Genomic DNA, 16916 nt, shown 5'->3' with positions numbered 1-16916 from the left:
TATTTGCACTTGAGTTCCTCTTTAACCACTTCGCCATATCTGGACGCATATATCCGTCCAGATAGGCAGTGGTGCTGCAGGCGTGTGGTGCGCGCGATCGGGCGCGCGCCCGCGCGCGCCCCCGCTGCCTCCCGCTGCCCCCCCGATCAGTGAATGGGAATATAATTCCCATTCACCGATCCAAGTCCCCGGCAGAAATACCGACGCTTTCTCATCAGAGAGCGTGGTATTTCTGCCCCCAGGAAACAACTTCTCTTCATTTTAGTTCCTAGATGCGACATCGTTCGCATCTAGGAACTTTTTGAATGTGGCCATCTTGTGGCCAAATAGTAAACTGCACCCACATACCTGTATTGAATAAAAAACACATTATTTTACATCTAAAATTGGCTATTTACCTCCCAAACTAAAATTACCCAAATACATTTTTGTATTAAAAAAAATAATAAAAAAAATTACAATTAAAAAAAAAAAAACTACATAAATAGTTACCTAAGGGTCTGAACTTTTTAAATATACATGTCAAGAGAGTATCTTATTACATTTTTTAAAATTATAAGCTTGTAAATAGTGATCGACGCAAATTGAAAAAATGCACCTTTATTTCTAAATAAAATATCGGCGCCATAAATTGTGATAGGGACGTAATTTAAATGGTGTAATAAGCGGGACAAATGGGCACATAAAATGCATGGGTTTTAATTACTGTAGCATGTATTAATTTTAAACTATAATGGCCAAAAACTGAGAAATAATGTTTTTTTTCCATTTCTATCTTAATCTTCCTGTTAAAATGTATTTACAGTAAAGTGGCTCTTAGCAAAATGTACTACCTAAAGAAAGCCTAATTAGTGGCGGAAAAAACGAGATATAGATCAATTAATTTTGATAAGTAGCGATAAAGTTATTAGCGAATGAATGGGAGGTGAACCTTGCTCGGATGCATAAGATTTTCGAAGCTGTAGGCTGAAGTGGTTAAAACAGGCTTTCAAACTCTGTACCATGCAAACTGCATTAAAGAGCTTGTGTATTTGGGTGTTTGAACTTTCACCTCTATTTTTATTACAAGAAAATGTAATTAATAGTTTCACAACATTCCACAGAGAGCATTCAGCTACCAGGACTTGACAGATTACAAACTGAATGTTGCAATAAATAGACAAAGTTTAGATTAAGCAGATAAATTGTGTTGCGAAATGCAAGCAAAGGGTTTGTGGGTTGTTTCATATAGTAGTAAGCATGTGAAAAAAAATGCAGCAACCACAGAATGCACCAAGCTCTCACTAGCTGTATCACTTAAAGCAGGGGCCAGGAACCTTTTTGGCTGAGAGAGCCATGAACACCACATATTTTAAAATGTAATTACGTGAGAGCCATACATACAGGTTTCAAACGAAATACAAGTAAAAGTGTGAATTTTATATAAGACCAACATTTTCTTAACTTTAAGTGTTAAGAAAATACAACGACCAGAATTGAACCAGAAGAGAACAGAAGGAACTGACAGAAAACTCTGCTTCTCTGGTTAGTTGCAAAAATGTTTAACCTAGTGTTTACTATCTGCCTGCTCTCCCCAGCCATCCTCAAATCTCTCCACACACATCCCCCTGCTGTCAGCAATATGCTGTACATTTCACCATCCCTCCTATCCATTCCACAGCTCGCCTCTCATGAGATTTTCTTGTACTTACAACCTCACCTTCCTTGTCACACTACGTCTAAATATAAGTCGACAGATGAGCAAGAAAGGGATCCGCAAACCAGGCCAGGTTGAAGTAAAAAGGCTGATAAGTTTATTTGAAAAATCCACAGACTGTGCAATAAAATCACAGGATCAACTCACGCCTATCGGGCCTACCATCTGCCCTTAATCGATCCCTTTCTTGCTCATCTATATACCATGGTCTGGCTCACCTGGTATGTTTTCGGGGGGTTTAGACTAGCATACATGAACTTTCTTTGCTGTAAATATAAGTCTACATCGCAACTTCTGCTCCACTATATCTGCCTACTCCTCCTCCTTGTTGCTGGGGACATTTCACCTAACCCTGGACCCCCACTCCCCCCTGCTAATCACACTGTTTGTAATAAATCAAATTTCCCTCCCTCTTACTGTAACCTTATTAATATTCCACTCCTTCCCCCCACATCCCCTCCGATCTCGGCTGCCCTCTGGAATGCCCGCTCAGTCTGCAACAAACTGCCCTTTATCCATGATCTTTTCATTTCCAATGCTTTCACATTCTCTGGGATCACTGAAACTTGGCTGACCCCTTCTGACACAGTCTCACCTGCCGCCCTCTCTTATGGAGGTTTCCACTTTAGCCACACTCCTAGAAGTGGTAATAAACATGGTGGTGGTGTGGGCATTCTCCTCTCAGATAAATGCTCCTTCAAGCCTCTTACTCCTATTCCCTCTCTCTCCCTGCCATCCTTTGAAGTCCATGCAGTCAAGACTATACTCTCCCTCAAACCTCCAAAGTGCAGTTATTTACCGCCCTCCAGGCCCTGCTTCTGTTTTCTTAGATCATTTCTCTGCCTGGCTTCTCCAGTTCCTATCCTCTGACATCCCTACCATCATCATGGGTGATTTTAACATTCCTATTGACACCGATAACATTGTCTCCAAAAAACTTCTATCACTCACTTCCTCCTATGGCTTGTCTCAGTGGTCCTCCATCTCAACCCACACTGATGGCCATACGCTTGACCTCGTATTCACTCGTCTATGTTCTGTCACTGACTTTACAGAATCAGAATTTTATTTTATTTTCCGCCAAGCACGACTGGGTCGTGCCCGGAATTGGGCTTGGCACGAGCAGGGCATAGAAACAGTAAATGACACACACCAGAGATAGCAATACATCAAAACAAATCAAATACAATACGGTACGGTACAGTAATTACATAACAGCCATTCCCAAAAAAGAGTTCTGCAGTGCAGGCATGCTTAAAAGACTATTCTAGCTAGTGAAGCAAGCGGCCTAAGGAGGGGCCGCTCTTCTTTTGGTGGTGGGGGATGGGAGTGAGTCCAGAGAGTTTAGTGATTTGACAGCTGAGGGGAAGAAGCTGTTCCTGTGCCTTGAGGTCCTGGTGTATATGGCCCGATACCTCTGGCCTGAACGTAGACGACAGCAAAAGCGGGAGCCTGGGTGCGAAGGATCATTTGCGATCCGCAAGGCTCTGGAGCGCAGTCTGGTGTTGAAGAGTAGGTCCAGTGGGGGAAGTGGTTTTCCGATGATCCTTTCCGCTGATCTGATGACTCTCTGTAGCTTGTGTCTGTCGCTGGCAGAGGAGCCAGCGTACCAGACAAGGATAGAAGAACAGATGATGGATTCGATGGTGGCTGAGTAGAAGCTCGTCAGCAGTTTCTGGTCCATGCCGAACTTCCTCAGTTGGCGGAGGAAGAATAGTCTCTGGATGTAGGTGGTGTTGGCCTTCCACCTCAGATCGTTGGAGATGGTTGTGCCTAGGAGACAGGCGCAGGGGACTCGTGCGACTTCCGTGCCGTCGATGTGGATTGGGGGTGGTGTGGGTGCACGCTTCCTGAAGTCGATCATCTCAACGGTTTTTGTGGTGTTGAGAACCAGCCCGTTCTCCTTGCACCAGTTGCAGATTTTTTCAACCTGATGACGGTATGCCTGCTCATCGTTATTGGTGATGAGGCCCACAATGGTGGTATCATCTGCAAATTTGATAACTTTGACAGAGTTTTCAGTGGATCTGCAGTTGTTTGTGTACAGGGAGAACAGGACTGGTGACAGGGCGCAGCCTTGTGGGGCCCCTGTGTTGATGGTCCTTGTTTGGGAGAAGGTAGTGCCCAGGCGCAGGGTGGGGTGGACTTTGAGCTCAGCAAGGTTCTCCTGAAGTATTTGCGGGGTGATAGTGTTAAACGCTGAGCTAAAGTCAAGGAGGAGGATCCTGGCAAATGAGTTTGGTCTATCCAGGTGCTCATTGACTGTCTCCAGGCAGATGTTAATGGAGTCATCAGTGGACCCGTTTGCTCTGTACGCGAACTGGTGTGGGTCCAGCAGGGGCTCTGTGGAGACTTTTAGAAGAGGCATAACCATGCTTTCAAAGGCTTTCATAATGACGGATGTGAGAGCCACAGGTCTGTAGTTGAGGTCGGTGACACCCTGTTTTTTGGGGACGGGGATAATGGTCGATCTCTTGAAGCATGCTGGGACTTTATCTTCCTGGAGGGATCTGGTGAAGATGGAGGAGAGAATAGGAGCTAGCTGTTGAGCACATGTTTTTAGGCATGCTGGTGACACTCCGTCTGGGCCTGAGGCTTTCCTAGCATTTAGCCTTGATAGGTGGCGCAGGACATCATCCTTGTTCACAGCCAAAGAGGGTGAGATTGGACATGGAGCAGATATGGTGGAGGAGGGAGCAGGTGGCTTCGGAAGACCTGCAGGTGCTGCTTGGTTCTCAAATCTGCAGTAGAAGTCACTGAGGTTCTCGGCAAGCTCAGTGCTAGGAGTTGCATGTTGAGGGGGGGCTTATAGTTGGTGATGGCCTTAAGCCCTTTCCAGACAGCTCGTGAGTCATTTGAGGAGAGGTTCTGTTCCAGCTTGTCCGCGTAGTTCTTTTTGGCAGTTCTCAGTTCCGTTTAGGTTGTTTTTTGCTCTTCTATAGTCCTCTTGGTTCCCAGCCCTGTGCGCAGCTTCTTTGTGACTCCGCAGGGGTCGTAGTTTTTGGGAGAACCATGGTTTGTCGTTTGGATAAAGTTTAAGGGATTTCATTGGTATACACTGGTCCTCGCAGAAGCTAATGTATGATGATACGTTGTCTGCCCACTCATCCAGGTTTGGTACCTTCAGGGCCTCCCAGTCTGTACAGTCAAAGCAGGCTTGAATTTGTAGCTTAGCCTCACTTGACCATACTTTTGTTGATTTAAGGACTGGTTTCGCTGTTTCCAGGCGCCTCTTGTAGGTCGGAATCAGGTGGATGAGGCAGTGATCAGATGAGCCTAGTGCTGCCCACGGAACGGCCTTGTATGCATCTTTCAGGACCGTGTAGCAATGATCCAGGGTGTTGGAGTTCCTAGTTGGGCAGGTTATATGCTGGTGGAAGCGTGGTAGCTCTTGGTGGAGGTTGGCCCTGTTGAAGTCCCCCATTATGATGAACAGTGAGTCTGGGAGAGACGTCTCCCACTGCGAGACTGTGTCGCTGAGAACGCGCAGGGCAGTTTCGACCTCGGCATCTGGGGGAATATACACGCCAGCAAGAACATATGAAGAGAACTCCCTGGGTGAGTATTGTGGCCTGCAGTTTACGAGAAGAAGCTCGAGCTCCGGGGAGCATATTTTGGCAAGTATGGAGGTATTTGAGCACCAGGTGGAGCTGATGTAAAAACAGATCCCGCCCCCTTTCCTTTTTCCAGAGAGGGTGCTGTCGCGGTCTGCTCGGATGAGGCCAAAACCTGGCAGATGGAGGGTGCTATCAGGAATGTCCTCGTGGAGCCATGTTTCTGTAAAGCAAAAGACTGGTGTGTTGTTGCCAAGTTATCTCTTATTGCTTAGGAGCTGTAGTTCGTCCATCTTGTTGGGGAGGGAGCGGACGTTTGCCAGGAGGACTGCGGGGATGGCTGACCGCAGACCTTTCCTCCTTAGCCTCATCCTGGCTCCAGCCCGACATCCTCTTCTTCGCTGGCCTCTGCTGGGCTCCCGCGTGGGGGCAGTTATTTCCTGGGCGTGGCTCCAGACAGTCATATAGGAGCCTGCTCTCTGGGAGCAGGTCTGCACTTTGTTCCCATTTGAGGAGCTGCGACCTGGTGAAGGAGGTGCGGGGGGGGGTGGTGTTGGAGGCATGGATGTAAGTGCCGGCTCCGAGGGCATAGAGCTGTGATGTCGCTGCAGGTAGCGTGAAAAACAGAACAGGAAGCAAACTATCACATGACTTTGCAACAGTGACAGTGCGATCCACTACCACTCTCCGACCATAACCTACTTAGCTGCTCTCTCTCCTCTTTTCCTACCACCCTGGCACAAGCACAATCACATATTCGCAGAAACTATAGCAATCTAGACATGTAATCTGTCTCTGATGCCCTGGCACCTCTCTTCACACAATCCTTCACTGACCCAGACTTAGCTGCTATACACTACAACAGCTCCATTACAAAAAAAAAAAAAAAAAAAAATAATAATAAATAAATCATGGATGACTTTGCCCCCCTCGTCAATGCCCGCCCTCACCGTGTCTGTCGCCAACCCTGGACGACCAAAACCACTAAACCGTTAAAAAGATGCTCTAGAGCAGCTGAACGGTGCTGGAGGAAAAAGTAACACAAGTGAGGACTGCATCTCATATAAAATTGCCTTGAACAACTTCAGAAATGCACTTTCTGTGGCAAAAAAAAAGTCCTATTTTTCTTCCCTAATATCCGCCCATTTACACAATCCAAAACGCTTGTTCAGCACCTTCAACTCTGTTCTCCATCCCCCTCCTCCTCCATCTTGCTTATCAGCTGAAGAATTTGCAACATACTTCACTGATAAAATTGACAAAATCAGAAGTGAATTCTCCACGCAGCCCTCAATTCCCACCTCCACACATCTCATTGACAGTTCTCTAACTGCCTTCTCTCCACTCTCTGAACACTCTCTCTCTCCTCTGTAATTGCCAAAGCTAATTTAACCACCTGTTAGTTGGATCCTATTCCCTCCCATTTGATTCCGCAGCTATCCTCATCTCTCTTGCCTGCACTAACAAAGCTATTTAACCTGTCCATCTCTACTGGCATCTTTCCGTCCCCACTCAAAAAAGCTGTGGTGACACCACTACTTAAAAAAATCTTCTCTAGATCCTACCACACTTGCCAACTACCGCCCAGTGTCACTTCTCCCATTTGCATCCAAACTACTTGAACGCCATATACATGCAGAATTAAGCCATTATTTATCTGCTAACTCCTTACTTCATCAGTTCCAGTCTGGCTTTCGTTCTAACCACTCCACGGAAACAGCCCTCACCAAAGTGGCCCCAGAAGACAAACATGCTTTAATCCTCCACTTGAAGAACTACCAAAAGGTAATCACGGGAAAAAAAAATCATCCTTTCTATCACAAGAGATTGCAAATTCAGTTAACAAACCAGCCAAACTGTTCTGCACAGTGGAAAAACTCTGCAACCCGGCATGTCAAAAACTTAATGTCGAGTCTTCAAAGGACCTCTGTGACCAATTTGCCCATTTCTTCACAGACAAAGTCTCCGCTATAAGGTCCGCCATCCAACTTACAGCATCTGAGCCGAATATAGAGCCGAAAACCATTAGCAGAGACAACGTAACACCTTGGTCAAACTTCAAAGAAATTGATGAAGTCACATCAAGCATCCTCCTTCACCTCCGCCTAACTACCGGTGACCTGGATCCTGGCCCAACACAGTTCATGTTGAACTGCCCCGACCTGTTCGTACCGGTATTCCTCAAAATGGTTAACTGTTCCTTACAATCAGGGACATTTCCTGCTTTACTGAAGGAAGCAATCATCAGGCCTCTCCTCAAAAAACCCTCCCTGGACCCTGATGCAATGACCAGCTACAGACCTGTCTCTAAGCTCCCCTTTCTGGGCAAGCTAATTGAAAAAGCTGTCTACCTCCAGCTAGAAGCCAAAATCCTACAAAACAACAGTTATGACCCATTCCAGTCTGGCTTCAGGAAACACCACAGCACTGAACCTGCCCTCATCCAAATATGCAACCACCTGCTCATGGCAAGAGACAGAGGAGAGTGCTCGATCCTCATACTGCTAGACCTTTCTGCAGCCTTTATCAAGATGTCATGGTCAACTGTATCAAACAGGCTACAGGAATACTGTGGCATTGATGGCATAGTTCTTCAGTGGTTCCAATCCTTCTTGAGTGGCAGAACCCACAAAGTATCTATGGGCCCCTTCCTGTCCACCCCTGTATCACTTAAATATGGGGTGCCCCAGGGCTCAATCCTCTCTCCCCTGGGCCCCTGCTACCGCTTGGAAAACTAATCCAAAAACATGGCCTGACATACCACTGCTATGCAGACGACACCCAACTATATCTTTCTTTCAAGCCTGGTGTGACAGACCCAACTCTAACTATAAACGCCTGCTTGCGTGAACTACAGCAATGGATGAATGACAACTGGCTGAAACTAAATGCAGACAAAACTGAAGTCCTTCTGATTGGAGGGCAGAGCATGATAACAAAACAACTTAACTTGCAGTCTTCACTACTGGGAATAGGAGGCACGGATCTACGCAGCTCTAATCATGTGCGTAGCCTGGGAGTTCTAATTGATGGGAATTTAAACTTCAGAACTCAAATCTCTGCTGTGGTGAAATCATCCTATTTTCACCTGAAGAACATTGCAAAAATCAAGTACCTCATCCCCCCAGAAGATCTGCCAACCTTAGTCCATGCCTTCATCACATCCCGACTGGACTACTGTAATGCTCTCTACACTGGCCTTCCAAAAAAAAAAAAAAAAAAGGTCTTGTACCGCCTACAGCTGATACAGAATACTGCTGCCAGACTGCTAACCAACCAACCCCGTCACTGCCACATAACGCCAGTCCTGCACTCCCTTCACTGGCTACCTATAGAATGGAGGGTCCTATTCAAGATCGGCCTACTGACATTTCAATCCCTGAATAATCTAGGTCCTGAATACATGAAAGATATGTTGCAGCTGCGTAGCAATCCCCGCATTCTCAGATCCACAGGTTCTAATAATCTAGTCATACCCAGAGTCCATTTGGAAACTTTTGGTCCCAGAGCCTTCTGTCATGCTGCCCCTACGTTTTGGAACTCCTTACCTCAACAGATCAGGACAGCTCCATCCCTGGACGTGTTTAAATCCAGACTGAAAACCCACCTGTTCAGTTTGGCATTTGCAGGAATATAACTTTTGTTGTGTGAATACTTCATCCTACTACCAATTACTGAATCTGAGAGAGATTAAGCGCTTTGAGTCCTATGGGAGAAGAGCGCTATAGAAATGATATTGTATTGTATAATGATCTTCTTACAGCCAAATCCAAAGGTCAATTTTCCATACTCATCCTTCTTGACCTGTCATCAGCATTCGATACTGTTGACCACACCTTACTCCTACAAATACTTTCAAATGTAGAAATAAAGGGCCTTGCTCTCACATGGTTATCTTCCTACCTCTCTGGAAGGTCCTTCACAGTCTCCTACTCAGATCAAATCTCTTCTCCTCATGCTTTGTCTGTCGGGGTTCCCCAAGGCTCTGTCCTTGGTCCTCTCCGCTTTTCCATCTACATGCACGGTCTTGGTGATTTAATCAACTCATTCGGGATTCAAAACCACCTCTATGCAGACGATACACAACTGTACCTCTCTGCCCCAGACCTTAACTCCCTCCTTAAACGTGTTCCTGACTGCTTGTCTGCTATATCCTCCATGTCCTCTCGCTTCCTAAAAAAAAAACTTAATATGAGTAAAACTGAACTACTAATTTTTCCACCATCTCTGTCCACCTCCCTGCCTGAAGGAACAATAAATGTTGTTAACACTCCCATAACTTCTGTTCCCAAAGCTCGGTGCTTGGGGGTGATATTCGACTCATCTCTCTTTTATTCCTCATGTTCACTCCATAACCAGCTCCTGCCATCTCCAACTCAAAAACATATCTCGCATCCCTCCTTTTCTCACTCAAGACACAACTAAAATGTTAATACATGCTCTTATAATTTCTAGTCTGGACTACTGCAACATACTACTCTGTGGACTACCTTCTAACAGACTGGCCCCGCTCCAGTCGGTACTGAACTCAGCTGCTCGTCTCATTCATCTTTCTTCTCGATCTTCCTCTGCCGACCCTCTTTGTCAAGCTCTTCACTGGCTGCAAATTAACCAGAGGATTCAGTTCAAACTCCTAACCCTAACTAACAGAGCTCTCCACAATCTCTCTCCCCGGCACATATCCTCACTAATTTCCAGATACAAACCCAATCGCATTATCAGATCGGCACATGATCTTCTGTTGTCCTCCTCTAGAATCAAATCCTCACATTCACAAGACTTTGCACGCGCTTCACCCCTCCTCTGGAATGCCCTCCCACAACACATCCGTCACTCGCCAACCTTTGTTGCCTTTAAACGCTCTATAAAAACACACTTATTCCGACAAGCATATGTGCTACCTTAGGCCACTTCCCTTTGTCCTAAGACCAAATTGCACTCCTACTAGGTCTCCTAAAACACACAGCCTCTATATATTTGCTGCATACTACCCCTCCTCCTGTCCCACCATCCCCCCCCCCATTCCCTTTAGATTGTAAGCTCGCAAGGGCAGGGTTCTCTCCCCCTTTTGTGTCTTGGTAACCATTATACATTTTATTCATCATGTTAATTTTATCAGTCATTACCAATTCTATAATTTGTTTTTGTATCATTCTTTGTATTTTGTCACTAATTATGTATCTTGTATTTTGGTGTACACCATTGTCTGTATTATTATGTACTCCATGTTTGTTTCTTACTTTGTACAGCACCACGGAATGTGTTGGCGCTTTATCAATAATAATAATTAATAATAATAATAATAATAACACTTTAAGGCTGGTTTCACAGTGGGACGTTAAAGTCCCACGTTACAGCAGCCAGTAACGCAGCCTAACTCACAACACTGTAAAATCAATGTGCTGTTCTCAGTGCACACGTTAGGTTACATTGTAACGCAGCACGTTTAAACAAAGTGCTGCATGCTGTACGTTATACTTGGCTAAGCAGCGTTAGACTGCTTGCACATGCTCAGTAATGTTGGAGGAGGAGGTCTCCCCTCCTCCTCCGTGGCCAGCCACATGGCTAATTAATATTCACTGCACTGAGGAGACTCGTGGTGGGACTGTAGTGTTGTCCGGATCATGAACGAATCGTTAATTTGATCCGGATCTTTTTTTGTGAGTTGAATCATCCGGATCGCCACAATGAAAGATTCGGTTCACAGTGGACGTCTGTCTGGAGGAAACAGGAACATACAGAATGTACAGTCCAGGGAAAGTCCTGTCCTGCTAATCATTTCACCCCCAGTCTGCTTCCCTAGTAAAATGATTCGGTTCAAAGATCCAGATCTTTTCAAAGATCCGATTCAAATGATCCGAATCCTTAAAAAGATCCGGACTTCCTATCACTAACCTGGAGCGGCTGCTCTGAGAGCCGCATAACGCGGCTCAATCTGACGTCCCACTTCAACACCACCATGCGTTGCGTTAGGGGCACATTATGCGACCATAATGTTGCCTAAAACGCAACGTCTTGGTGGGAAAGTAGCCTTAAAGTACATGAAGTATCTGAATTCTGTTAGGCTATTGCTAACCAATGATGAATAAAGTACTTCTTACAATTAAGGTTTCTTCTGGAGCTACATGGTTTTGCTGATTTCGAGTGACAGGCAGCCTATTGGGCCAATCAAAGTGCGGGGATCTCGCCCTACAAAGTCACTGGATCCGACAAGGTCCAGGGCAGCCGCAGTACAATTGAAGCGGCTGTTAGTTTTGGGGGAGCGCAAGTTAGTTAGTAGTGCATGCTACAGCAGTAGCGGGCCTACTATAAATTTTACTTGCGCTGCCACACAAAGCTGTGCTGCTTGAGCAGTGCAGCTTAGTGAATCAACCCCTACTGATTTGTCTGTGAGCCAGATGTAGCCGTTAAAAGAGCCATATCTGGCCCCCGAGCCATAGGTTCCCTACCCCTGACTTAAAGGATACCTTAGTGTTAAAAATATGCCAAAAAAATGACACCTACTATTAGTGTGGAGAGGTGTGCATAGGCTTACCGCCCCTCCCTTGCCCTGGCGTCAGCATCAGTTTCCCTGCAAAGTGGCCCCTTCTGAAGTCCTGGTTGGTGCATGTGCAGCACGTGACCACTCCTGCGGGAAGACGTACCCGGCGCGCGCATGTACTGGACTTCAAGTTAGCAAGAAGCGTAGTCACAAGGCAACCAAGCGGACATACTACACATGTGCATAGTAGTATGTCCGGGTCAGAGGGCACCAACCAGTATTTCAGAACAGGGTGGCACAAGGGAGGTGCAGTAAGCCTCTGCAATACTCGCGCCCCCCCCCCCCCCCCCCTCACACACACAAAGCGTACATTTTTGCCATATTTTTAGCACTAAGTATACAGAAGTGCATTTATTCACTTATAATTTTACACACACAAAAAAGTGCGCAGGTAACCAACAAGAGATACACATTTCCTTCAGCCACGTCACGTAACGTGGAACTAAACTCAGAACTTCCTCTCTGCTTCGAGGCCTGGGACCCACTGGGAGCGATTTTGCAGTGCCTGCGAAAGTGCTAGACAGGGGATCCCTATGGGGGAGGTTCCACTTGGAGTGTTTTGATGGGGAAGCTATCGCAAAGCTTTTTCGTTGCAGCATTTTTAGTTGGGAGCGATCACATCAATGGCTGCAGAACGAAATTGCAATTGCGCCTGGAATCTGTCAAATTTCCAGACTTCCACCATTTAAGAAATCGAGGGCACTTTGTGGTCACTCGCAAAGGATTGCCAGTGGGTCCCAGGCCTAAAAGATTAGCCACAGCATAATAGACACGGAAGAAAAAAAAAAATACTTGATTACAGTTTACAGAAATCTTAAAAAAGCCTGAAGCTTTACCAAGTTTCACTTTTGCAGGGAGCACTGAAAGGGTTAAGCCACAGTGTTTACTGTATGTGACGAACTGCCTAGGCAGAGCTCTCCTGCAGTCTATTCACAGTTGCTGAAAAGAGCCAATTAGACACTTTGATTTAGTGTACTGTATGAAAGAACACAGAAGTGAATTCTTCAGCAATTATAAGTGGAATAAGAAAAAAAAAATAAAAAAAATTTTCTTCATTGGGCTATATTCACAAAACTTATCACATGACTTATTTATCACCTAACTAATAAAAAATAACCTTTCAGCATATACAAGCAAAATAATCATTCAAAGTAAGTTGTTCCTGATTAACTTCATTTCAATATTACTTTTCTTACCTTAATTATATTATATTTTTGCTCTTTGTGAACATAAAAAAGTAACATAGATAAAGGTGAAAACGTGAAAAAGCTCTGTGAATCATGCACATTGGCCTCAATTCACTAAGCAGTTTAGACTAGTCTAAACATGGTTTTTAGTCTACTGATGGTTTGGTGTAATGTTTTAGACTTGGTCTAACACAGGGAGTAACCACGCCCACTTTTTCTGACAGAGATTAGACCATCTGATTTCTGTTGGTAAAGTAATTCTGTGAGGTATTTTAGATGCAAGGATGGAACCTTTTGAATTAATTATGCAGGAGTTTAGTTGAATGCAGAGGAGAGCTCATCAAAAGGAGAAGGATGTCAGTCATAGCTACTTGTTTGTGAATTGCATCTTTCGATCATTTCCCCTGCTTTACCGACGTAATTACCAAATGTTTTAGACCAGGTCTAAACCATTTGGCAATAGGGATTTCCCCTTTGATGCAACCATCAGTAGACTAAAAACCATCAGGAGACTAGTCTAAACTGCTTGGTGAAAAAAAATAATCTTATTCATTACAGTGCTCTGTAAAAAGCAACAAGCAGGACATTCCTACCTTTCCAGTGCGTGCAAAGGCTTCCCCAACCTTCCTGTTCCTGCCGCCATAACATGTAGTGATGAGGTCAGCAACGCCGCAGCTCTCCAGGAAGGTGGCAGATGTGACAGGTGGGGCACAGAACAGCTTGGCGAAGGCAATCATCTCCATCAATCCAAGTCGGATAACAGCAGCCTTTGTGTTGTCTCCAAACCCCAGCCCATCACAGAATCCAGCTCCAACCGCAACAATGTTCTGCAACAGAAACACACAGTCAGGCATCTCTGAAGTGTCCAAGACATGGGCTCAAGCCTCTGGCAAGTCATTAACTGTGCCTGAATTATCAATGGTAAGAATGTCGCTTACTTCCTCTACCAGTGACAGCCATAAACAACAAAACAAAAAAAACCAAAACAAACAAAAAAAAAGCATACATTATGTTTTTCAAACTGCACAACTTGCTGCATATTTCTGTAAGGCTGCATTTCCACTTGTGCGGTGCGGAATCGCCGAGAAATCACCGCAGACGAAATCGCATGCGGGTGCGATTTTGCATGCGTTTTTTTCCCGCGATTTCACATAGGGTAGTAGGTGGGCGATTTTAAGCATGTCACTGCCTGTGTAAATTAACATTACCTCCTATGCGAAATTGCGGGGAAAAACGCATGCCAAAACCGCATGCGATTTCCCTATTAGATACATTGTATGCGATTCACTTAGCGGTGTGCGGGGAGCGAATTCTGACAGCTCTGCCGTGCAGATTTTCCCCGCACACAAAAACGCTCCGCACAACGCACAAGTGGAAACGGTACTTATCCGTTAGCCGGGCGCATCCGGCAGGTGGCGCTGTTGATGTTAATTCCAATCATAATTACTTCACGTCAACCTGTGAATGTAAACCGCCGGATGCGCCCGGCTTAAACAGATCAAGCCGCCGGCTTGCTTCGTTCGTCGCGGCATTGCGACGAACGACTCTGGGGGGACACGCATGTCCCCTCCCCAGTGTTCTATAGGAGAGAGGGCAAGAGTGGGAGAAGAGCGAGACACGAAGCAAGCCGGCGGCTTGATCTGTTTAAGCCGGGCGCATCCGGCGGTTTACATTCACAGGTTGACGTGAAGTAATTATGATTGGAATTATCAACAGCGCCACCTGCCGGATGCGCCCGGCTAACGCATAAGTACCGTGGAAACAGGCCCATCCACTTGTATTGGCTGTGCGAATCCGCATGCGGATTCGCTATAGTGGAAATGAGCCCTAAAACACACAATTTATTTCAATGGAGATGCAAAGGATAAGTTTTACTGAATTGTTTAAAAAAAAAAAATGACATATATATATATACACACACAGCTCAAAAAAATAATAAAGGGAACACAAACACCACAATGTAACTCCAAGTCAATCGCACTTCTGTGAAATCAAACTGTCCACTTAGGTAGCAACACTGATTGACAATTTCATGTGCTGTTGTGCACCTAGAATAGACAACAGGTGGAAATTATAGACAATTAGCAAGATAAAGGAGTGGTTCTAGCTGATGTTTTGGCCACTTTTGAATGCTTTCACGCATGTGCTGCGTAATATGTTGGCGCTTTATAAATACAATAATAATAATAATAATAATAATAATAAGGGTTGTAGACTTTGTCTCATGCTATCACTAAAGTGGCTCAGGGAGTGCAGCTCATCCAGTATGGCACATCAATGTGATCGGTGGCAAGAAGGTTTGCTGTGTCTGTCAGCATAGTGCCCAGAGCATGGAAGCGCAAATCTGGGACAGGACTCGCTCCATCCACCAATGCCAAGTTGCACCTCAAACTGTCCAGGAGTTGGTGGAGGCTTTAGTCCAGGTCTGGGAGGAGATCGCTCAGGACCAGTGGCATGGCAACAGGGGTTGCAGAGGTATCGACCACACCGGGGCCCTTGGGCCAGAGGGGCCCCATAGGGCTCTTCCTCAACTGCAATATTCACTCTTTATTGGTCCTGTGCTGGTAATCACTGCTATAAATGCTTTGAATGGTAGTTCTAATTAACAACCTGTTCCCCATCCCAATCTTGCACCTCTGACACTGTCTGTCCTTGGCAGGTTTTGGTGCGCTGCATCAAGAGTGCCTGGGGGGCCTCCCATGTTAAACCCGCACTGGAGCCCATAGCTCCATCACTGCTCAGGACAGGGTTTCTCAAGCCTGTCCTTGTGAAACCCCACCGATGCATGTTTTGCAGGCAACCTCACCTATGTACAGGTGGTGTCATTCGTGTAATTATCTACATGGAATCCACGTAGCTGAGACACCAATTATCCCACCTGTGCATAGGCAAGGTTGCCTGCAAAACATGCACTGTTGGGGAGTCACGAGGACAGGTTTGAGAAACACTGCATGCCCAGGCCTTGTAGGGAAGTCATACAGGCACGCGGAAGCCACAAACACAGAGCCTCGTTTTGTTTTAAAGGACATTACACCAAAGTTGGATTAGCCTGTAGCGTTTGTTTTCCACTTTAATCTTGAGTGCGACTTCAAATCCAGACCTCCATGTGTTTATAAAATTTGATTTCCATTGATAAGGTTTGTGTGATTTTGTTGCCAGCACATTCAGCTATGTAAAGGGCTAAGTATTGAACAGATTATGTCATTCATTTATTCATTCAGACCTAGGAGGTCTTATTTGTGCGTTACCTTTATTTTTTTGAGCAGTATATGATACTGTATTTTACTCCGCTGAAAAAGGGAAATTTAGGGAAAAAAAAAAAAAAAACCCTCAAGAAGGCATGTAAATGCAAACTTAAAAAAAGCAATCACTAACGCAAACACAGTGAAAAAAAAAAAGCACAGATGCCCAATGCAGAAAACTCCTGGTTTTCTGCACAGCCTAGTGTGCTTCCAGACTTTCAGTACGTTTGTAAATAATAGGGCTGGATTCACAGTGTTTAGTTGCATAATGCATGTGTTAAAATGTGTGTGAACTGCAAAGGAGACCAGCGTGTAAACGAGGCTCAAGTTCTTCTGCGCAAGGTACTGCTTAATAAACTTAATGGGAACATACACTATTAGATTGCCATGCAATATGGTAAACACACAAAGACACACAATTTACAGACCTGCAACAATTCACTGTTTAATACAGTGCAGCGCCATGGGTCAGTGTACCGCCACTCCCCCATCATGTCTGATCGAGAGGAATTTACTGTTCAGTCCAATCGAAATTTCAATAGATTTGTTACAAATCAATTGAAATTGCAATCCGTGTGTAGCTCATTGCCTCAGATAACTGGCAAATTCAATCAAATCTGTCACTACAAATAGGTGCATGTATGGCCAGCTTTATGAACTGTACAGTGTCGCTTGGTCCTTTAAAAATAAAGTTAC

At 45.2% G+C, this 16916-nt stretch overlaps 1 protein-coding gene across 1 annotated transcript in view; it reads right to left on the bottom strand.

Annotated features, from left to right (window-relative positions):
• GPD1 (glycerol-3-phosphate dehydrogenase 1) overlaps positions 1-16916 on the bottom strand; it is a 107189-nt gene that overhangs the window by 28636 nt on the left and 61637 nt on the right. Inside the window, exon 6 of the mRNA XM_068265110.1 lies at positions 13572-13805. Coding sequence (XP_068121211.1) covers positions 13572-13805 — 234 coding nt within the window. The remainder of the gene's footprint in view (positions 1-13571; positions 13806-16916) is intronic.

The sequence above is a fragment of the Hyperolius riggenbachi genome, chromosome 2 (genome assembly GCF_040937935.1).
Source record: "Hyperolius riggenbachi isolate aHypRig1 chromosome 2, aHypRig1.pri, whole genome shotgun sequence".
NCBI lineage: Eukaryota > Metazoa > Chordata > Amphibia > Anura > Hyperoliidae > Hyperolius > Hyperolius riggenbachi.
Note: the sequence above shows the minus strand (reverse complement) of the source record. Positions and strands in the feature narration are given on the sequence as shown.